Source organism: Mustela putorius, unplaced genomic scaffold, assembly GCF_011764305.1.
Source record: "Mustela putorius furo isolate JIRA1106 unplaced genomic scaffold, ASM1176430v1.1 tig00537227_pilon_pilon_pilon, whole genome shotgun sequence".
Lineage (NCBI taxonomy): Eukaryota > Metazoa > Chordata > Mammalia > Carnivora > Mustelidae > Mustela > Mustela putorius.
Genome location: NW_025422368.1, coordinates 14,191,734 through 14,213,632, shown reverse-complemented (window position 1 = coordinate 14,213,632; position 21,899 = coordinate 14,191,734). Strand labels below are relative to the sequence as shown.

At 36.0% G+C, this 21,899-nt stretch overlaps 1 protein-coding gene across 1 annotated transcript in view; it reads left to right on the top strand.

Annotated features, from left to right (window-relative positions):
• Positions 1 to 7,639: 7,639 nt before the first annotated feature.
• The window catches only part of MUC19 (mucin 19, oligomeric), a 56,903-nt gene continuing 42,643 nt past the window's right edge, over positions 7,640 to 21,899 (top strand). The window contains exons 1-16 of the mRNA XM_045072972.1: positions 7,640 to 7,853; positions 7,992 to 8,159; positions 8,248 to 8,430; positions 8,754 to 8,906; positions 8,998 to 9,120; positions 10,191 to 10,307; positions 12,381 to 12,431; positions 13,730 to 13,789; positions 14,486 to 14,714; positions 15,636 to 15,750; positions 16,197 to 16,257; positions 16,479 to 16,576; positions 18,104 to 18,314; positions 19,041 to 19,163; positions 19,560 to 19,683; positions 21,365 to 21,500. Coding sequence (XP_044928907.1) covers positions 8,123 to 8,159; positions 8,248 to 8,430; positions 8,754 to 8,906; positions 8,998 to 9,120; positions 10,191 to 10,307; positions 12,381 to 12,431; positions 13,730 to 13,789; positions 14,486 to 14,714; positions 15,636 to 15,750; positions 16,197 to 16,257; positions 16,479 to 16,576; positions 18,104 to 18,314; positions 19,041 to 19,163; positions 19,560 to 19,683; positions 21,365 to 21,500 — 1,821 coding nt within the window. The 5' untranslated portion in view covers positions 7,640 to 7,853; positions 7,992 to 8,122. The remainder of the gene's footprint in view (positions 7,854 to 7,991; positions 8,160 to 8,247; positions 8,431 to 8,753; positions 8,907 to 8,997; positions 9,121 to 10,190; positions 10,308 to 12,380; positions 12,432 to 13,729; positions 13,790 to 14,485; positions 14,715 to 15,635; positions 15,751 to 16,196; positions 16,258 to 16,478; positions 16,577 to 18,103; positions 18,315 to 19,040; positions 19,164 to 19,559; positions 19,684 to 21,364; positions 21,501 to 21,899) is intronic.

Sequence of the window (21,899 nt, the reverse complement as noted above, 5' to 3'; positions counted from 1 at the left end):
GCAACTGTGTTTTTTTTTTTGTTTTTTTTTTTTTTTAATTTTTTATTTTTTATAAACATATATTTTTATCCCCAGGGGTACAGGTCTGTGAATCACCAGGTTTACACACTTCACAGCACTCACCAAAGCACATACCCTCCCCAATGTCCATAATCCCACCCCCTTCACCCAAACCCCCTCCCCCCGGCAACCCTCAGTTTGTTTTGTGAGATTAAGAGTCACTTATGGTTTGTCTCCCTCCCAATCCCATCTTGTTTCATTGATTCTTCTTCTACCCACTTAAGCCTCCATGTTGCATCACCACTTCCTCATATCAGGGAGATCATATGATAGTTGTCTTTCTCTGCTTGACTTATTTCGCTAAGCATGATACGCTCTAGTTCCATCCATGTTGTTGCAAATGGCAAGATTTCATTTATTTTGATGGCTGCATAGTATTCCATTGTGTATATATACCACATCTTCTTGATCCATTCATCTGTTGATGGACATCTAGGTTCTTTCCATAGTTTGGCTATTGTGGACATTGCTGCTATAAACATTCGGGTGCATGTGTCCCTTTGGATCACTACATTTGTATCTTTAGGGTAAATACCCAATAGTGCAATTGCTGGGTCATAGGGCAGTTCTATTTTCAACATTTTGAGGAACCTCCATGCTGTTTTCCAGAGTGGCTGCACCAGCTTGCATTCCCACCAACAGTGTAGGAGGGTTCCCCTTTCTCCGCATCCTCGCCAGCATCTGTCATTTCCTGACTTGTTGATTTTAGCCATTCTGACTGGTGTGAGGTGATATCTCATTGTGGTTTTGATTTGTATTTCCCTGATGCCGAGTGATATGGAGCACTTTTTCATGTGTCTGTTCGCCATCTGGATGTCTTCTTTGCAGAAATGTCTGTTCATGTCTTCTGCCCATTTCTTGATTGGATTATTTGTTCTTTGGGTGTTGAGTTTGCTAAGTTCTTTATAGATTCTGGACACTAGTCCTTTATCTGATATGTCGTTTGCAAATATCTTCTCCCATTCTGTCAGTTGTCTTTTGATTTTGTTAACTGTTTCCTTTGCTGTGCAAAAGCTTTTGATCTTGATGAAATCCCAGTAGTTCATTTTTTCCCTTGCTTCCCTTGCCTTTTGTGTTGTTCCTAGGAAGATGTTGCTGCGGCAGAGGTCGAAGAGGTTGCTGCCCGTGTTCTCCTCAAGTATTTTGATGGATTCCTTTCGTACATTGAGGTCCTTCATCCATTTTGAGTCTATTTTTGTGTGTGGTGTAAGGAAATGGTCCAATTTCATTTTTCTGCATGTGGCTGTCCAATTTTCCCAGCACCATTTATTGAAAAGGCTGTCTTTTTTCCATTGGACATTCTTTCCTGCTTTGTTGAAGATTAGTTGACCATAGATTTGAGGGTCTATTTCTGGGCTCTCTATTCTGTTCCATTGATCTATGTGTCTGTTTTTGTGCCAGTACCATGCTGTCTTGATGATGACAGCTTTGTAGTAGAGCTTGAAGTCCGGAATTGTGATGCCACCAACGTTGGCTTTCTTTTTCAATATCCCTTTGGCTATTCGAGGTCTTTTCTGGTTCCATATAAATTTTAGAATTATTTGTTCCATTTCTTTGAAAAAGATGGATGGTACTTTGATAGGAATTGCATTAAATGTGTAGATTGCTTTAGGTAGCATAGACATTTTCACAATATTTATTCTTCCAATCCAGGAGCATGGAACATTTTTCCATTTCTTTGTGTCTTCCTCAATTTCTTTCATGAGTACTTTATAGTTTTCTGAGTATAGATTCTGTGTCTCTTTGGTTAGTTTTATTCCTAGGTATCTTATGGTTTTGGATGCAATTGTAAATGGGATTGACTCCTTAATATCTCTTTCTTCTGTCTTGCTGTTGGTGTAGAGAAATGCAACTGATTTCTGTGCATTGATTTTATATCCTGACACTTTACTGAATTCCTGTATAAGTTCCAGCAGTTTTGGAGTGGAGTCTTTTGGGTTTTCCACATATAGTATCATATCATCTGCGAAGAGTGATAATTTGACTTCTTCTTTGCCGATTTGGATGCCTTTAATTTCCTTTTGTTGTCTGATTGCTGAGGCTAGGACCTCTAGTACGATGTTGAATAGCAGTGGTGATAATGGACATCCCTGCCGTGTTCCTGACCTTAGTGGAAAAGCTTTCAGTTTTTCTCCATTGAGAATGATATTTGCGGTGGGTTTTTCATAGATGGCTTTGATGATATTCAGGTATGTGCCCTCTATCCCTACACTTTGAAGAGTTTTGATCAGGAAGGGATGTTGTACTTTGTCAAATGCTTTTTCAGCATCTATTGAGAGTATCATATGGTTCTTGTTCTTTCTTTTATTGATGTGTTGTATCACATTGATTGATTTGCGGATGTTGAACCAACCTTGCAGCCCTGGAATAAATCCCACTTGGTCGTGGTGAATAATCTTTTTAATGTACTGTTGAATCCTATTGGCTAGTATTTTGTTGAGTATTTTCGCATCTGTGTTCATCAAGGATATCGGTCTATAGCTCTCTTTTTTGGTGGGATCCTTGTCTGGTTTTGGGATCAAGGTGATGCTGGCCTCATAAAATGAGTTTGGAAGTTTTCCTTCCATTTCTATTTTTTGGAACAGTTTCAGGAGAATAGGAATTAGTTCTTCTTTAAATGTTTGGTAGAATTCCCCCGGGAAGCCGTCTGGCCCTGGGCTTTTGTTTGTTTGGAGATTTTTAATGACTGTTTCAATCTCCTTACTGGTTATGGGTCTGTTCAGGCTTTCTATTTCTTCCTGGTTCAGTTGTGGTAGTTTATATGTTTCTAGGAATGCATCCATTTCTTCCAGATTGTCAAATTTGTTGCCGTAGAGTTGCTCATAGTATGTTCTTATAATAGTTTGTATTTCTTTGGTGTTAGTTGTGATCTCTCCTCTTTCATTCATGATTTTATTTATTTGGGTCCTTTCTCTTTTCTTTTTGATAAGTCGGGCCAGGGGTTTATCAATTTTATTAATTCTTTCAAAGAACCAGCTCCTAGTTTCGTTGATTTGTTCTATTGTTTTTTTGGTTTCTATTTCTTTGATTTCTGCTCTGATCTTTATGATTTCTCTTCTCCTGCTGGGCTTAGGGTTTCTTTCTTGTTCTTTCTCCAGCTCCTTTAGGTGTAGGGTTAGGTTGTGTACCTGAGACCTTTCTTGTTTCTTGAGAAAGGCTTGTACCGCTATATATTTTCCTCTCAGGACTGCCTTTGTTGTGTCCCACAGATTTTGAACCGTTGTATTTTCATTATCATTTGTTTCCATGATTTTTTTTTCAATTCTTCTTTAATTTCCCGGTTGACCCATTCATTCTTTAGAAGGATACTGTTTAGTCTCCATGTATTTGGGTTCGTTCCAAACTTCCTTTTGTGGTTGAGTTCTAGCTTTAGAGCATTGTGGTCTGAAAATATGCAGGGAATGATCCCAATCTTTTGATACCGGTTGAGTCCTGATTTAGGACCGAGGATGTGATCTATTCTGGAGAATGTTCCATGTGCACTAGAGAAGAATGTGTATTCTGTTGCTTTGGGATGAAATATTCTGAATATATCTGTGATGTCCATCTGGTCCAGTGTGTCATTTAAGGCCTTTATTTCCTTGCTGATCTTTTGCTTGGATGACCTGTCCATTTCAGTGAGGGGAGTGTTAAAGTCCCCTACTATCATTGTATTATTGTTGATGTGTTTTCTTTGATTTTGTTATTAATTGGTTTATATAGTTGGCTGCTCCCACATTGGGGGCATAGATATTTAAAATTGTTAGATCTTGTTGTTGGACAGACCCTTTGAGTATGATATAGTGTCCTTCCTCATCTCTTATTATAGTCTTTGGCTTAAAAATCTAATTGATCTGATATAAGGATTGCCACTCCTGCTTTCTTCTGATGTCCATTAGCATGGTAAATTCTTTTCCACCCCCTCACTTTAAATCTGGAGGTGTCTTCGGGCTTAAAATGTGTTTCTTGGAGGCAACATATAGATGGGTTTTGTTTTTTTATCCATTCTGATACCCTGTGTCTTTTGACAGGGGCATTTAGCCCATTCACATTCAGGGTAACTATTGAGAGATATGAATTTAGTGCCATTGTATTGCCTGTAAGGTGACTGTTACTGTATATGGTCTCTGTTCCTTTCTGATCTACCACTTGTAGGCTCTCTCTTTGCTTAGAGGACCCCTTTCAATATTTCCTGTAGAGCTGGTTTGGTATTTGCAAATTCTTTCAGTTGTTGTTTGTCCTGGAAGCTTTTAATCTCTCCTTCTATTTTCAATGATAGCCTAGCTGGATATAGTATTCTTGGCTGCATGTTTTTCTCGTTTAGTGCTCTGAAAATATCATGCCAGCTCTTTCTGGCCTGCCAGGTCTCTGTGGATAAGTCAGCTGCCAATCTAATATTTTTACCATTGTATGTTACAGACTTCTTTTCCCGGGCTGCTTTCAGGATTTTCTCTTTGTCATTGAGACTTGTAAATTTTACTATTAGGTGACGGGGTGTGGGCCTATTCTTATTGATTTTGAGGGGCATTCTCTGAACCTCCTGAATTTTGATGCTCGTTCCCTTTGCCATATTGGGGAAATTCTCCCCAATAATTCTCTCCAGTATACCTTCTGCTCCCCTCTCACTTTCTTCTTCTTCTGGAATCCCAATTATTCTAATGTTGTTTCGTCTTATGGTGTCACTTATCTCTCGAATTCTCCCCTCGTGGTCCAGTAGCTGTTTGTCCCTCTTTTGCTCAGCTTCTTTATTCTCTGTCATTTGGTCTTCTATATCACTAATTCTTTCTTCTGCCTCATTCATCCTAGCAGTTAGAGCCTCCATTTTTGATTGCACCTCATTAATAGCTTTTTTGATTTCACCTTGGTTAGATTTTAGTTCTTTTATTTCTCCAGAAAGGGCTTTTATATCTCTCGAGAGGGTTTCTCTAATATCTTCCATGCCTTTTTCGAGCCCGGCTAGAACCTTGAGAATTGTCATTCTGAACTCTAGATCTGACATATTACCGATGTCTGTATTGATTAGGTCCCTAGCCTTCGGTACTGCCTCTTGTTCTTTTTTTTGTGTTGAATTTTTACGTCTTGTCATTTTGTCCAGATAAGAGTAAATGAAGGGGCAAGTAAAATACTAAAAGGGTGGCAACAACCCCAGGAAAATATGCTTTAACCAAATTAGAAGAGATCCAAAATCGTGAGTGGGGAGAAAAGGGGATAAAAAGAGGTTTCAAAAAGGGAGGAAGAAAGAAAGAAAAAAAAAAAAAAAAAAAAAAAAAAAAAAAAAAAAAAAAAAAGAAAAGAAAAGAAAAGAATTTTTAAAAAAAAGAAAACACCTAAGAAAAATGTAAATATATATATATATATATTAGATAAACTAGTAAAAAATCGTTAAAAAAAAGAAAAAGGTAACAGTTAAAAAAAAAAAATTTTACCCGAAGGCGAGAAAAAAAAAAAAAAATGAAAAAGAAAAAATTAAATTAACTGCAAGACTAAAAAAAAAAAATCACAGGAAAAAAGCCATGAGTTCCGTGCTTGGCTTTCTCCTCCTCTGGAATTCTGCTGCTCTCCTTGGTATTGAAACCGCACTCCTTGGTAGGTGAACTTGGTCTCGGCTGGATTTCTTGTTGATCTTCTGGGGGAGGGGCCTGTTGTAGTGATTCTCAAGTGTCTTTGCCACAGGCGGAATTACACCGCCCTTACCCGGGGCCGGGGTGAGTAATCTGCTCGGGTTTGCTTTCAGGAGCTTTTGTTCCCTGAGCGCTTTCCGTAGAGTTCCAGAGGACGGGAATACAAATGGCGGCCTCCTGGTCTCCGGCCCGGAGGAGCCGAGAGCCCAGGGCCCCACTCCTCAGTGCGCCCTCAGAGAACAGCGCCCAGTTACTCCCGTCTGCCTGACCTCCGGCCGCGCTCCGAGCTCACCGAGCCTGCGACCGGTTCTAGTTAACCCCGAGCTGTGAGCTTACTGTCAGCTCTGTCTCTGTAGCCGGCTTTCCCGTTCCAATACCCGCAAGCTCTGCGACACTCAGACACCCCCGATCCTTCTGTGACCCTGCGGGACCTGAGGCCACGCTGACCCCGCGTGCGCTTCGCCCCGGTTTAGCCTCTGGAGCGATGTCCCTCAGCGGAACAGACTTTTAAAAGTCCTGATTTTGTGCGCGGTTGCTCCGCCGCTTGCCGGGAGCCGGCCCCTCCCCCCGGGGTCTATCTTCCCGTCGCTTTGGATTCACTTCTCTGCCGGTCCTACCTTTCAGAACGTGGTTGTTTTTCTGTTTCCAGAATTGCTGTTCTTCTTCTCTTCGATCTGCCGATGGATTTTCAGGTGTTTGCAATCTTTAGATAAGCTATCTAGCTGATCTCCGGCTAGCTGAATCAGTCTCAGCTTGCTACTTCTCCGCCATCTTGACTCCTCCCCCGCAACTGTGTTTTTGTATGGCAGAGAAAAGCAAGTTAGCAAGTGGTTTTGCCAGCAGTATGTCTGGCGATATGACATTTGGTGGCACTGCTTCAAATCGAAATGACATTGGTAGGGGTCCATCTGGCCAAAGTGGATTTGATGTGAATGCAGTAAATGGATTGGGTGGCTCGAAATCTGCTGCCAGTGAAACAGGTATTCTAAGTTGTTTTTTAGTTTCTGCTTTTGACAGAAAAAAAAATCAATTAGCAAAGTAGGGAAGGTAGTGTTGTTTTGACCTAATTCAGTGTTAGAGAGAATGATTTTTAAATTATGTTTGATTCTTAAAGAAGCTGTGTTATCTTCAACAGAAATCAGCAATTTAAACATTTTAGCGAAGAGGCAGTTAGATTTAATTGTGAAGGATTTTGGACCTGGAAGAAAGAGACCCAGTTTCTATCCCCAGTCTTTCCTTACCTTCTGTGGATTTTGGGAAAGGCACATAAACTCTCTTGTTCCCAAGTTTTGTTATAAAGAACAGGAGAATTTGGGTCTCATGTTTCTGTACTTCCGTGGTGTTAACTTTTTAAGTCTCATTACTCATATTTCAACTAGTGTTCTTAAAGAAGAATGTCGGAAAAAAAACCCACAAATTTACAAAAGTATGGGTAAATAGCATTCTATATTTAGAAATTAAAGTCAGTGAAGAGGTTAGGGTCAATAAAATATGTAAATCTTTGCATTTTTGTGTCAGAGCAATTTATCTTAAAAGGTGGATATTGGTGGAAAGAGGAAGAACAGAAAGGAGTTTGTTGGTAAATCCATTGGGCTTTGGCTGTCATATCAGTGGCTCAGGAATTCTGATCTAGACTCTGTAATGAAACAATACAAATAATTAAACATTTACATCCTTTGGGTTTTTGTTTGTTTGTTTGTTTTGTTTTTTGCTTTTGAAAACAGTTGAATTTTACATTTGCCTTTTGATTTTGGATTTGGTGGTAGAAAGAGGGATGAATTTGAATTTGGTCTTGGTAATTCTGGTTCATGTGGAATGGGTATCAGTAGTCTCGAACAAAAAGACTTTGGTGAGAATGAAATAGAGAACATTGGAAAGTCAAGTTCCAGTGGTCTAATCAGTGGTCTAATTATTGCTATTTAGATTTTGTGCATGAAGGATAGAGTCATAAGTTGTATTTAATTATTACCTGGTAACAATCTTTTGTCTTTTCTTTTTTAATTTTATCAGATAATACCAACCCAAAAAGTAGGGCTGGATTTAGTAGCAGTATCTCTGGAAATTTGGGATTTGGTTTGGGGGCATCTGATCAGAAGGGATTGGGCATTGGTAGAGCTGACCGGAGTGAAATAAGCAGCAGAGGATCTGCCGGGGGTGAATCAATCGATTTTGGATTTGATGTCCATAGCCCAGGTATTCCAATTAAGACTCATTCCAGAAAATTTGAAATTAATTAAAGTAACTAATTGGTTAAAATAGATTTTAAAAATATTTAATAATAAACTTACTAATTAAGATTAATTTTTAATATTATTTTAATTTTTCTGTCAGTTGGAACTGGGTCTTTGGGTTGGGAACTTGGAAAACAGAAGGGCAATGCTGCATTTGGTTTTGGAGCTTCTGGTTCAAGTTCATTTGGTGACAGTGACATTAATGGCAAAATAAAAGTTGAAGGAAAGCTAATGAATAGTTCTGGAGGACCCATTCCCAATGATCTAGGTATTGATATCTCATTTCTTATGTATAAACATTTCTGAATCATGAAATGTTTTCAGTATGCACTGTGACATCATTTTATGTTCTGCAGGTGATACCAGTTTGAGAAATCGGAATACATTTGCTGGTGACAGCTCTGGAAAATCAGAAATCAATGTAGGGGTTTCTGGTCAACAGGGCTTTGGAATCAATGAAATTGGAGGGACTAGAATGAGAGGCAGTGGATCTGCTGGGGCTGGATTCAAAGACTTTGGATCTGATGCTGGTAGCTCAGGTATTCCACTCAGTGTTCCTAAGAAATCCTATTGAGTTTTGAATATTTAGTATTTTATTTGATAATATTTTGAATTTTCTGTTAGTGGGAAGGCCTAGGTCTTTTGATTTTGGACTTGAAAGAAAGATGTTTGGAACTGAATTTGATTTTGAAGATTCTAGTTCATATCACTGGGGCGACAGTGGTGATAATGGTATTAAATGTTCTAGTGAATTTAGTTCCAGTGGTTTAGGTCTTGATGTTTAATTTCTGTGCCTAAAAAGTATTTGAATCATAAAATTTATTGGAATATGTTCTGATGACAATCATTTTACATTCTGCAGGCAATACCAGTGCAAGAATTGGGGATAATTTTGTTGATGGGATATCAGAAAATTTGAGTTATGGTTTTGAGAAATTTGGTCAAAAGGAATTTGAAAGCAGTGGATCTTATCAGAGTGATAAGAGCAGCAGGGAATCTGATGCCAGTGGCTCAGGTAGTCTAATTTTGGACTCTGCTTAGGTGAAATCTAAGTTGATTTCAGGCTTTCATCTGTTGTCATGCTAACATTTTTATTTCTCTGTTAGTGGAAAAGTCCTCATCGTTTGATTTGAGACATGGAGAAAGGAAACGTGAAGCTAAATTTGATTTTGGAGATTCTGGTTCAAATCGATTTGATGACACTGGCCTTAGTAAAAATGTAATAAAAGGTACTAGATAATCTACTTTTAGTGGTATGGATGTTGCTAGTTAATTTTTTGCTTAAATTTCTCAATTATAAAATATATCAAATGTTTCCTATTGACATACTTTTAATATTCTGGTAGAAGTACCAGTGGAAGAGGTGGTGGTGAGCATGCTGGTGGTAATTTTGAAAATTCAGGGGGTGCCTGGGTGATTCAGTTGGTTAAGTGTCTGTGTTTAGCTCAGGTCATGATCTCAGGGTCCTGGGATTGAGTCCCATGTCAGGCTCTCTGCTCAGTGGGGAGTCTGCCTCTCCTACCCTCTTCCACTCTCTCTCAAATAAATAAGTAAAATCTTTAAAAATTTTTCAAAATTCAGGATTTGGTACTTGGTTAAAGAAAGTTGGAGGTAGGGGATTGATGGAATGAGCAGCAGCATGTATATTGTCCGTGGATCCATGAATCTCAGGTCCAATCCCATAACTCAGGCATTCTACTAACCTAGACTCTTGCTGAAATTGAAATGGGTTTAAATTTTTTTTATCATTTTTAAAAATAACATTTACATTTTCCATTAGAGGGAAGGAGTTTGTTTTCTAATTATGAAAATGAAGAAAGGAAGGGTGAAACTCAGTTTGGTTTTTGAGATTCTGGTTCAAATCCAGTAGCCATAGTGGTAAAGACTTTGATGGAAATAGAGTAGGTGGTCCTGGAGGCTCTAGCTCCAGTGTTCTAGGTATTGGTGGTTAATTTCTGTGCCTAGAAAAATTCTGAATCATAGTATGCATGAAAAATAATTCTCATGACGATCATTTTGTATTCAGCAGGTGACTCAAGTGTAAGAAATGGGTATGGTTATTCTGGTTGGTATCTCTGAAGATTCAGGATCTAATATGGGGTCATCTGATCAGCAGGGATTTTAAATCAATTGAATTGGTGGGAATGGAAAGAGGCAATGGATTTGTGGGGACTAGATACTTTAGTCTTGGATCTGACGTCAGCAGCTCAGGCAGCTTAACCTGGACTCTATTCCCAAGAAATCCAATTTAATTTCTTCCTTCTTTATTTCTTTTAATCACATCTTGATTTTCCATTAGGAGAAAACACTTGGTCTTCTGGTTCTGGAAGTGGTGAAGGAAGGAAGGGTACAGCTGGACTTGGTGGTGTTGCTTCTGGACCAAACGAATTTGGTGAAACTGGCCGTGGTGGTACAGGTATCTGTGATACTGGAAAGGATATTACTGAGTCTGGTTTTCACAGCTTGAGAATTGAGATTTATATCTGATGATTAGAAAGTCAGGATTCTGAAATACATTATAAAATAGCAGTGAAAATCACAATCATTTGTAATGATACGAAAAGCAAGCCAAAATTGTTAAATGATAAACTGTATGTAGATGTGATTAGGGAAAAGTCATTTAATATTGCTTGGCATAGAATGTAGAATGAATTTTGTGGCTGTGATTATACTGATGTGGAGTTATTTTTGTTGCCTTTATACAAAACTGATTTGGAGTTGCAGAAGCTGAAGAGGTGGTTAGAGTAGCCAATAATTTGTTGGGTTTGAGCTTTGTATTCTGGATCTGGTCTTGGTAGTTTAAAATTTTTTTGCAGGTTTATTTCTGATAAGAGTAAATGAGTTCCATCCCTTTTGAAAATCTCATAAATTTTAATATTTCTACTTAATGGAAACATTAGATTGAATAGTCTAGGAATTTGTGGTATGCATTGTTAAATAATACTTATTATGACATGGGAACTATTTTGGTGCTGCTAGCAGTATTAGAAAGTCTTGGGAGCCACTAGACTGGATGACCACAGAACTGTGGGTAGTAGGTTCACTTCTCGTGATATGGGTAATCTAAAAAATGTTCAGGATTCACATTTAGAACTCAACTTTAGGATTGATACATTTTTAAAAGGCAAAGTCTAATTAGCAGGAGATACATGGTAGTGTAGTAATGTTGGCTTCTGTCTGGATTGACTATTAGTGAATCTGTTCAAAAAAGGCTTGGTCACGTAGAAATAATAATTCTATTTTAGGTTGTTCTTAATCTTTGGACATCAGTTTTGAGGTCAACACTGCAATGGAAATGAGAAATTTGAAATCACTCATTATTCATGCCACCAATTTTGTTTAAACCCAGTTGGTACAAATGGTTTATTAGGCACTGAATATTGAAGCCCCAGATCTGCTGTCATTAGCTCAGGTATTCAAATTTAGGATGTGTTCCTGAGAAATGTAGGCAGTAACTGCCTCTCATCTTTCTGTTTTGGAATGGTTACCAATTTGAAATTTTTCTGCTATTGGGATGGCAGCTTTTGACTGCTTTAATTTTTTGAATGAGACAGACATTTATTAATTAGTGTTCTTTCTGTTAGTATATCTAATGGCAGTGAACCTAGTGGCTTTGAAATTGCAAGTTCTTGATCTGTTGAGATTATTATCTCTTGATCTTAGACTTATTCAAAGGAACATTTCAGCTCAACTAGATGAGTGGTTTTAGTTCCATTGACATCTAGAAATGGCACCTGGATATCCCAAATGTAAAGCAATTCAAAGTGGGAGTAAGTGTGGTGGAAACTGAGATAGGAGATGCTGGGTCCTGTTAATGCAAACCTTTCTCTTTCTCATTTCCTGAATACATTTTAAGGCAATTGATCTGGAATAAATTAATTTGATGTCAGTTCATTTGGTGATGAGGCATTTAATTTTATTTCTCCCACAGGTTGTTGAGTTGATAATATATATTTTTCTTATGCAGCTTTACATTGTTCTAAGTCTGCTAGCATTAGCATTGTTGAACTTGGATCCATGGTTTATCCATCAGATTTTAAAAACTTTTCTTTTTTTATTTTATTTTATTAAAATTTTTTAAAATTTATTTTCAGCATAACAGTATTCATTGTTTTTGTACCACACCCAGTGCTCCATGCAGTCCGTGCCCTCTCTAATACCCACCACCTGGTTCCTCCAACCTCCCACCCTCCCCCCGCCCCTTCGAAACCCTCAGATTGTTTCAGAGTCCATAGTCTTTCATGGTTCACCTCCCCTTCCAATTTCCCCCAACTCCCTTCTCCTCTCTAACTCCCCTTGTCCTCCATGCTATTTGTTGTGCTCCACAAATAAGTGAAACCGTATGATAATTGACTCTCTCTGCTTGACTTACTTCACTCAGCATAAACTCTTCCAGTCCCTTCCATGTTGCTACAGAAGTTGGGTATTCATCCTTTCTGATGAAATGTATACATTTATGAAACAGCTTAACTATTTTGTATTAAAATAGGTGTTACAAGCTCCTCTGACAGCAGTACCTCTGGACCATTCAGTACTCCAGGTAATTTGCTTTGTGGCTTTCAGTATTTAAAATCTCTCTCTATATATGATGCATATGTGTGTATCTGTGTGTACGTATATCTCTATGTATAATTTTGAAGTTTAAATGTTTTGTGGATTATTGATTTACTAGCATGTGATATTGTTGTGTCTTTTCCATGTTGAACTGAGCTTCTAAATGCTTCTCTTTGAGTAATATGATTTAGATAACCAACTGTATATTTTAAACAACTCCATTAATACAATATATTAAATTATACTTTAAGGGAATCTAAATAAAGCATAATGCAACTTCTTCTTTATCATTTTAGATACATTATTTTAAAATGATTTTGTAAATAAACTAAGAATTCAATCTACTTCCACTTGACCTGGGAAAAGACAGCCTTTAGCAAAGACAAGTCCCAAAATATAAAATAAATGGCATTGTAAAAAAAAAATGTTTAAATTCCATTAAAATATTGATTTTTGTTGTTGCTGCTATTTTATTCTGCTTGGTTTTAGGCCTTGCTCTAAGATTTCATATAAGTTTACTTAGTCACATAATATGCTCAATGCTTTGTAAATAAACAACCACAGAAAAGTATCAAGTGATATGAATTTTCCTCTTTGACCAGGAGAATTGAGTTCTCTTTAATATAGATAATTGACTTATTAGCATCATATTGTAGACTGATTTAATAAAAATCTACCTTGGACCTGTTTAGCTAATGGCTCCCAATAAAAGTATGCTAGCAAATTTCTCCTTTTGAAGTTCAAAATATAGGTCTATGGGGGATGCCGCATATGTTAGTAATTGTATGTAACCCAAAATGAGTAAGCTCACAATGATTTTTGAAAATACAATGACTAGTTGTTCAAGAAAAAAAAATGGATTTAAGAGATAATCATGTAAATGAACTTGGTAAATTACAGCTCTCACAAAATCAAATTATATATTCAGGATAAAGAAACCTATTGATGACCTTCAGAATCAGCTTCCAAGTTCCCATGTATAAGTTCAAATGTACTATATATTTAAAATCAATATATGTCAGAAAAAGAAAAAAGAAAAAAATTAATATGTGTCTTGAAATTTAAAGGGTGCCTGGGTGGCTGAGTGGATTAAGCCCCAAACTTTGGCTCAGGTCATGATCTCAGGGTCCTGGGATCAAGCCCTGCATCAGGCTCTCTGCTCAGCAAGGAGCCTGCATCCCCCCTCTCTCTCTGTGCCTGCCTCTCTGCCTACCTGTGATCTTTGTCTGTCAAATAAATAAATAAATAAATAAATCTAAGTAATCCATGCATTGTGTTAAATAGAAAAAGGATCCAATATTCCAGAAGCCATTCCGAAGTACTCAGAAGTGAGCCCAGTTATTGGTAAGTAAAAATGACTGGGATTTCTATATATATATATATATATATATATATATTTTATGTCCAAGCCAGCCAGTATCTAATGGAATTACAAATTAGCCAAAATTTGGAACTAGTTTTAAACATTTTCCCATCATCTATCTGTTTGATCATTGCACTTCTGAATGACTCCAGATTTGTACTATTTTTCCTCAAAGGTACACATACACACGCCTGCACACACATATACACATGACACAGACGCAGGAATACACATATGTGTACATGTGCAGATGCATGTACATAGAGAAATAATATTCTTTATACTTTTTTGCTATAAATGGTAATTCTCTTGTGCAACATTAGAAAGACTATCTCTACAAGAAGAACAAGAAGTAGGCAAACAGATCACAACTCTCTCTGTATATACCTTTGCCAGTAGAGACAATTTCCCTTTTCCATTGGAAACAAGGTGTTTTTATTCATGTTTTATTTGAGCCAGAATAGGCACCATTATGTATTCCCAAGGATTCAAGTGCCACTGTTAGTGTGTTTTTGCTATGTGTGAGAAAGAAAAATACTGATTTAATGTGGTGGCTGTGAGAACAAAACCTTTCTGTGATGTTTTCTCTTGGTACATAAACACTTAAAAAATCAGAACTAGAAGCTACATTAATAGTTCCAAATAATTATGAATATTCTACTCTGAATATTTTGCAGGTGAAGCTACTACTTGGGGCAAAGGAATATATAAAGCTTTCAATGGCCGCATCTTTTCCTTTGAGTCTTCCTGCTCATACACTTTCTGCCATCACTGCGTTGAATCTGGAGGAGATTTCAATATTGAGATCAAACGAAAGAGTAATGGTGACTTTGAAAAAATAGCAGTTGAAATCGATAATAATGAGGTCTCTGTTTCTGGTGATCGCATTCTAGTTAATGAAGAAAGGTAAATGCCACAGAGTTATGGATAAATGTTATAGAAGCACTTGGAGTAACCAGAGCAAAAAGAAAAAAGGTCGAATAGTGAAAAGATGGTACTCTTTTCCTATTTTGGTTCTCATATTGGATTTTATAATAATCTCTTGGACAGGAGTCTGATAGATTTTGTATAATGTAGGATTGTAAAATACTATATTTATTCCTATAACAAGGTGGAGATAAGAAGAGTAGCTCTGTTGTTTGACTATTTTGAGTATCTAGATTTGGGGCAACGTGCATATTCGACCAATCTGCTAATAGAATATCTTAGTTTTCATTCGTATGTCTATCATTAAATATAAATATGGGATTTTCATTAGACTGAAACTTAGGCCATTGTTTTTAGAAGTAGCAATTCATATTTGGAAGAGATGCCATATTTGAATATTTTCCAGGATAAAAAGTTGAGGCGTGATATTCTACTTGTGAACATTTCAAATTATTTGATCATTTATTTCTTATACAGAACGGATTTCTTCTTTTTTATTTCTCCAAAGCCCCAAGGATTTAGTCATTGTTCTTTAAAAGTCTTTCAAATATTGGAAAAACAAAACCATTGTGTTTTAATATATTTTTTAAAGATTTTATTCATCTATCAGAGATAGAGAGAGAGAAACAATGAGAGAGGGAACACAAGCAGGGGGAGTGGGAGAGAAAGAAGCAGACTTTCCACAGATCAGGGAGCCCGATGCAGGGCTCAATCCTAGAACCGTGGGATCACAACCGAAGCTGAAGGCAGATATTTAACAACTGAACCACCCAGGGGCCTTAAGCTTTAATATTTATTAGCCAGTATTATATTTATGACACTAAATATAGAACATAAATTATTTAAAAAGTTATAATACTATTTTTACCATTATATGTACTTGTATTTTATACTTTTCAGAGTGCAGATACCATATGACAATAAACTGATACATATTAAAAAATATGGAAAACATTATGTCCTGAAAAGTCGTAGAGGAATCCTGTCTTTGATGTGGGGCAAAAATAAACTCTCAGTAAGTCTGGGTCTGATTTTCTTACATTCCTGTGCTTTTTCTTCTTTGTTTTCAGTTATAAAACATTACATTGTAAGGAAAATAAGAGTTAAGGTTTATTGAAAAATCCCCACATTATGCATTGTACTAAGCATTATCTTATTTATAATTTAAAATACCTTGAAATACATCCTATTATTAATCTTGTTTTGTAGGTGATGGAACTCAGGAAATTCAGGCTAATACGAGCTAAATAATCCATCCAAGGACACACAGTTAGTAAGAGGTAGAGTCAGGATCTTTCGAACTTCTAGATCCAGGTCCTCTAAAAGAGGCTTGCTAGTACATGCCTATGTACCCAGCTTAGGTAGAATTGAATATGAAGAGATACCATCATTTGGTTTGGGCAAACTTTGTCTTGAGGTATTTTTAATATTTTATAAACATGTACATATTTTTTTTTAAAGCTTACTCTTCATAAGCAATATCCAACTTGTGGTCTTTGTGGTAACTTCAACAGCACTCCAGGTGAGATTTCAGTACATTGTGTCTAAGAAAATTGCTTCCTGAAAGAAGATTATAAAATGATTGCTCATATTTTAATAAACCTAACAATAATTTGCATTTGTCTAAAGAATAAGAAATTGTTAAAGTAAAAAATTATGTAGTCAATTTAGTTATATTTAGCTTGAAAATAACATGTATTTGCATAGTAAATATCTTGTACTAAGCACTGTTTTCTTTTTAAGGAGACAACATCAATGAGCACATTGCCAGTAGTAAAATTCCTGGAGATTGTCCCAAAGCTTTTAGTAAAAGCTATGAGATTTGTGAAGATGGTGTAGAGGTGAGAGATTTATATTTCACCTAGTAGCAAATTTCAGCACTGTTCTCCTTGGTTTGTTTGTTTGTTTCCTTATGTTATGTTGGTTACCATACAGTACCTCATTATTTTTTTTGAGATTTTATTTATTTATTTGACAGAGATCACAAGGAGGCAGAGAGGCAGGCAGAGAGAGAGAGGGAGGTAGGCAGGCTCCCTACTGAGCAGAGAGCCCGATGTGGGGCTTGATCCTAGGACCCTGAGATCATGACTTTAGCTGAAAGCAGACGCTTAATGACTGAGCCACCCAGGCACCCCCACATCATTTGTTTTCGATGTAGTGTTCCATGATTCATTGTTTGCGTGTAATACCCAGAGAACACTCACAAAGGAAATTAAAGAAGACACAAAAGATGGGAAAACTTTCTATGCTCATGGATCAGAAGAATAAACATTGTCAAAATGTCTGTGCTTCCCAGAGCAATCTATACTTTCAGTGCCATCCCAATCAAAATTCCCCCGGCATTTTTCAAAGTGCTGGAACAAACAATCCTAAAATTTGCATAGAACCAGAAGTTGTATAGCATATGAGAAAGTTGTATAGCAGGTTGCTCAAAAATATTAACTCAGTAACTATATAAATTTATGTTAAAGCTAATGCATATTTAGTAAGGACCTACTATGTGCAAGATACTATGTTAAACCAAGAGGATACAAGATTCTATTTTTGTCCTAAAGGAACCTATAATCTAGTGATGAACATACACAAAAATAACAGACAAAAAAGCAATCTTTGAAGATTTTATTTCGCTTAATCTTATACCTTACTTAGAAAATGTTATCAGCTATCTTAGGAGTTAATTGGTCCAAATTGTTCAGAGAGTTAATTGGTCCAGATTGTTCATTTGCTTGACAGGGGTTTTATATTTCTCTGCACAAACATATGTACAGTTATGTGGTAGTTAAAATATGTTGAAATTTGAAATTTGTATTTTCCATAATGTGTGTATTTACCTCCTTACTTCCTTACCAACATGAAACAAATACATTGTTTCCAGAGCTAACTCCCATGGCCCCCAACAACCCCCACCCAGAAAGCCCACAGTGACTCTATTTCACTGCCTGTTTGCTCACCAAATATGATAAGACTAATAGACCAAGCACCCGTTTCCCTTCTGTCTTTTATGGTATCAGTCATTTATCATCCCACTCTCTGGCACTGACAATAGCTCTTTTTTCTCACCCCTTTTATTTTCTCAAGTTGTAAATTTCTTGTCACATTTGGAGAAATTTTGGATGAGTATAGGTACAACCATTTCTGAAGTTGTTATATAGCAATCCAAAATGCCAGAGGTGAAGGATTCTTTTAGGAGTCACTGTGCTAACTCTACTTCAAAACTCTCCATTTTGAACAGCATTCAGCAACTTTCCCTGCCATTCTACAGATTATCATGCAAAACCAAATACTTCTGAATTTTATCTCTTCCTAAATGTTTATTGATTGTCATTTTTTTCTTATGTTTTAATAAAACTTCACACTTTATTTTGTAGTACTGTGACAAAATTATTGGAACTTACTTTGAGAAATGTAGAAAGGTCGCCACTTTTTCCGATGACTACAGAATGATTTGCGTTAATGACTACTGCCAAAATCCAGGCAAAAATTCTACATGTGACACTTACTCAGAGTTGTCCCGCCTCTGTGCCTCAGATGGTCCCGGCATCTATGAATCCTGGCGAGATGATTCTGATGTGACTTGTGGTAGGTTTTAAATTTTATTGCAGATTCCAAGCCAGAAAGTTTCTATAGCACTTTAAAGTTGAGCTATATTTCAAAGTAATGTTCTTGAATGATTGTAAGCCCTAAAAGGGATCTTAGATATGATGGAGTCTCATCTCTCCCAGGTACTTACAAGGAAACGGGACTGTTTTGGTGAAGTGACTTGCCATAAATGACAGTCTCTTGTGATAAGATCTCAATTAGGAACTTTCTAGTCTATAATTTGTAAAAGTAACTGGGAAAAATGAGAAATTCTGCAAAAACTGAAAAAAAGTAACTGGAAAAGTTATCAAAAGTATGTTGATTAGTACTGTGATTTTCTTTCAAAAAATTAGTAAAACATAGATGTGAATTTCACACAAATATAAAAGTACTTTCAACTCATGCTTAGCTCAATCCTTTTAAGTTAAAAAACAAGTAGATCAGTTTCAAAGTAAGATGAGATGTTATTACATATATAATATACATTTCTTCCTAATTTCCATCTTCATTTTTTAATTTTTTCTACACATTAAATATTGTAGCACAAAATAATGCATGAGAAATTGGCACACAATTTAATTGTACTGAATAATTTTAAAGACTGACTCATGTCTAGAGAATTAGACTCAAAGAATCCCAGTTGAAAGATCCCCATTAGAATATTATGTATTTATCACATTAATTTCCCTCTCATTCCCATGTATACATATTTCTATATTTCTCCAGGAAAACCTAGATGCCCAGAAAAACATATCTACAAAGAATGCGGTCCCTCAAATCCTGCAACTTGTTCTAATGTGGCTCCTTTTCAAGATAGTGAATGTGTGAATGGCTGCTTCTGCCCAGAAGGTAACATACCCTCTGAGACTTTTTATACTAAAACGACTGAAAAAGTGACTCAAGAATGGTGGGTCTTATTTCTAACCAGATATTTAATGAAATCACCTATTCATAATCCATCCTAGCAAACTGCAGAAGAGAAGTAGAGAGACTTACAAAGTTAATCTGTATGTCTATTTCTATAGGGCCACGGTACTCCACAAATGATCCCCTAGTCCTCTACTGGGCTCCTTAGGAATGTTCCATGGCTCCAAAAATTTCAAACTATGGTTAATTGCTAAATGGAACTTACCATTTTAAGTGCATGTTTACACTTGAAAGAACTAGCTCAAGAGTGATTTCACCGTTCACTGCTTGAGAATTTGCTGATGTTTATATAATTCTTGTACAATGTATTTTTCCTAGGTTATCTATTGGATGATATTGGAGAAAAAGGGGGATGTATATTAAAGACTGAATGTCCCTGTAGCTTACATGGAAAGATCTATAAGTCAGGGGAGATCCGAAGAGGTCCTTGTGGTTCTCAGTGGTATGTGCATGCTTTTTGTCCACATTTTGTTAATAGTGAAATAATACTAATATTTTAATCTAATTTGAAATAATTCTAGGTCCACCCTTAAAATAAACTTTTTGGAAATAAATACGGTATTTTCCATGTTGATAGATTGTTTTTCATTTTTAAGGGAAAGTTTAGTGTGGTTTTTAAATAAAATATAATAATGAATCTTGGGACACTGAAAAAAATAAAATAAAATGGAAAAATAAGATTAAAAAATGTGTGAGCTTTCATTGTATCTTTAAAAAGTAATGTTTTTCACTAACTGAAATAGTGTTTCAAAGAATAAACCAATTGGCGGTTGCAAATATAGAGCAAAGAATCAAAGAGTATGGTTACAACAATGAAACAATAATTATGCTAATTACCAAAAATATTTAGTAAAATGTATAATCAGAAACAGCCCACTACTTTTCAGATAATTTTTATATGTGACTATACCTGTGAAAATATATTTGATCTTTATTTATATCTTTGTATATATTTGTACATATATATTCAGGTTTATATATACGATGTTTATAGATATATTTAATAATAGTGTATTTCAATGTGCCAAAAATTAGTGTATATTATTTGAATTCAGGAACAATATTCTGATCAGAGAGAGATCCCCATTCTTTATTATGACATTTCTCTGAAACTCTAAATTTCTGCGGAACTCCAAAGGACTTTTCTAAAAATGTACTATGCCTTTGTAGGGAAATAATTTGACTCAATGAAAACTAATCTATTATTTATACTATAGTATGTTCCTTATAAATGAGAAATGTTCCTGTTAGTGTGGCAGTAATATATTAGTAATAATTATGATAACAATAGCTATGATTTATTGAATATCTAGGACAGTGCAATCCTAGAGAAATATCATATTAGTTACAAATATGACCCAGATGTATAATTTAACATTTTTTAGTTGATGTGTTTTTAAGAAGCAAAAAGGTAGTGGTGGAATCTAATTATAATTATGTATTTTATACATCCAAAGTGCAGAATTAGCATCTAGAAATGAAATTAGTATAAAAAGTTAATGATTTTATAATCTGTTTCTCAAATTAATGAGAGATTTTTACAATTTGTTTCTCAAATTAAGTCTTAAAAGTCTGTATTCTATCTTTATAGCAGAGCTCAATCTAGAACTGTCACATTTCAAGTAATGAATAGCTATATGTTTCTATACTGTATTGAACAGTGAGGGTCTACAATGTGGCATGTAGCAGGTGTTTTAGTACTAATAGTGGAATGTATTCCATTTAAACAAACCTCTGAAATCCAGTTTAGAAGTTTTTATATATTTAATGCAGGCAGAAGCTATTATTTTAGTCCATGGAATTCAAGTCCTTTAAAATGCCAGAATGCCACCATCAATGTGGCACCTGATCAGAGTTGAGATGTTGATTGGAGAATGAGGCTGGTCTAATAGGGGCTCCTGGATGGCTCAGTCAATAGACATGCGACTCTTAATCTTGGGGCTGTGAGTTTGAGCCCCATTTTGGGTGTAAAGATTACTTTAAAAAATTTCTTTTAAAAGATGGTCTAATAAACCTTAAGTAAATATCTTAATTTAAATTTTGATTTTTAACATTGGGGTATTTATTTTTCTCATGGAGAAAACACAATTGATGACCTTAACATAACTATTGCATTTTAACAGCACATGCCAGAATGCTAAGTGGTCTTGTACGGAAGCATTATGTCCTGGAAGATGTAAGGTGGAAGGAAATTCAGTCACCACCTTTGATGGTATTAAATACTACCATCCTGGAAACTGTCACTTCTTGGCCATCCACGTATGTAATAGCCTGGAATCCTTGAGAAAATTGATGCACACACACTGAGCCATTCAACCAATTTAAAACAGTCTTCACTTTAAGTTACTGTTTAAAAGAATAAATAGCAAGCAGCCCCTCAGTGATTGGTTACATATTTCAATGTCTGTTTTCTGTCACATACTGACACTGACAATTGGTACTCCCTGTACTCCTTAGAAGTTCCTTGTGAAACAAACAAAAAAACCCCAACATTTCCTTCACCATTAGTAACTTTATAAACATACTGGAAAAATAGTTCCTTTTTCTACTTTTCTTTGCTTGTGTTCACTAATGCTTCAGTTGTGATGATCTTTTTTGTTCCATGAAACACCTTCCTTTTTCATCATTATCCCTTTACATTTACTTATAGTTTTTTTA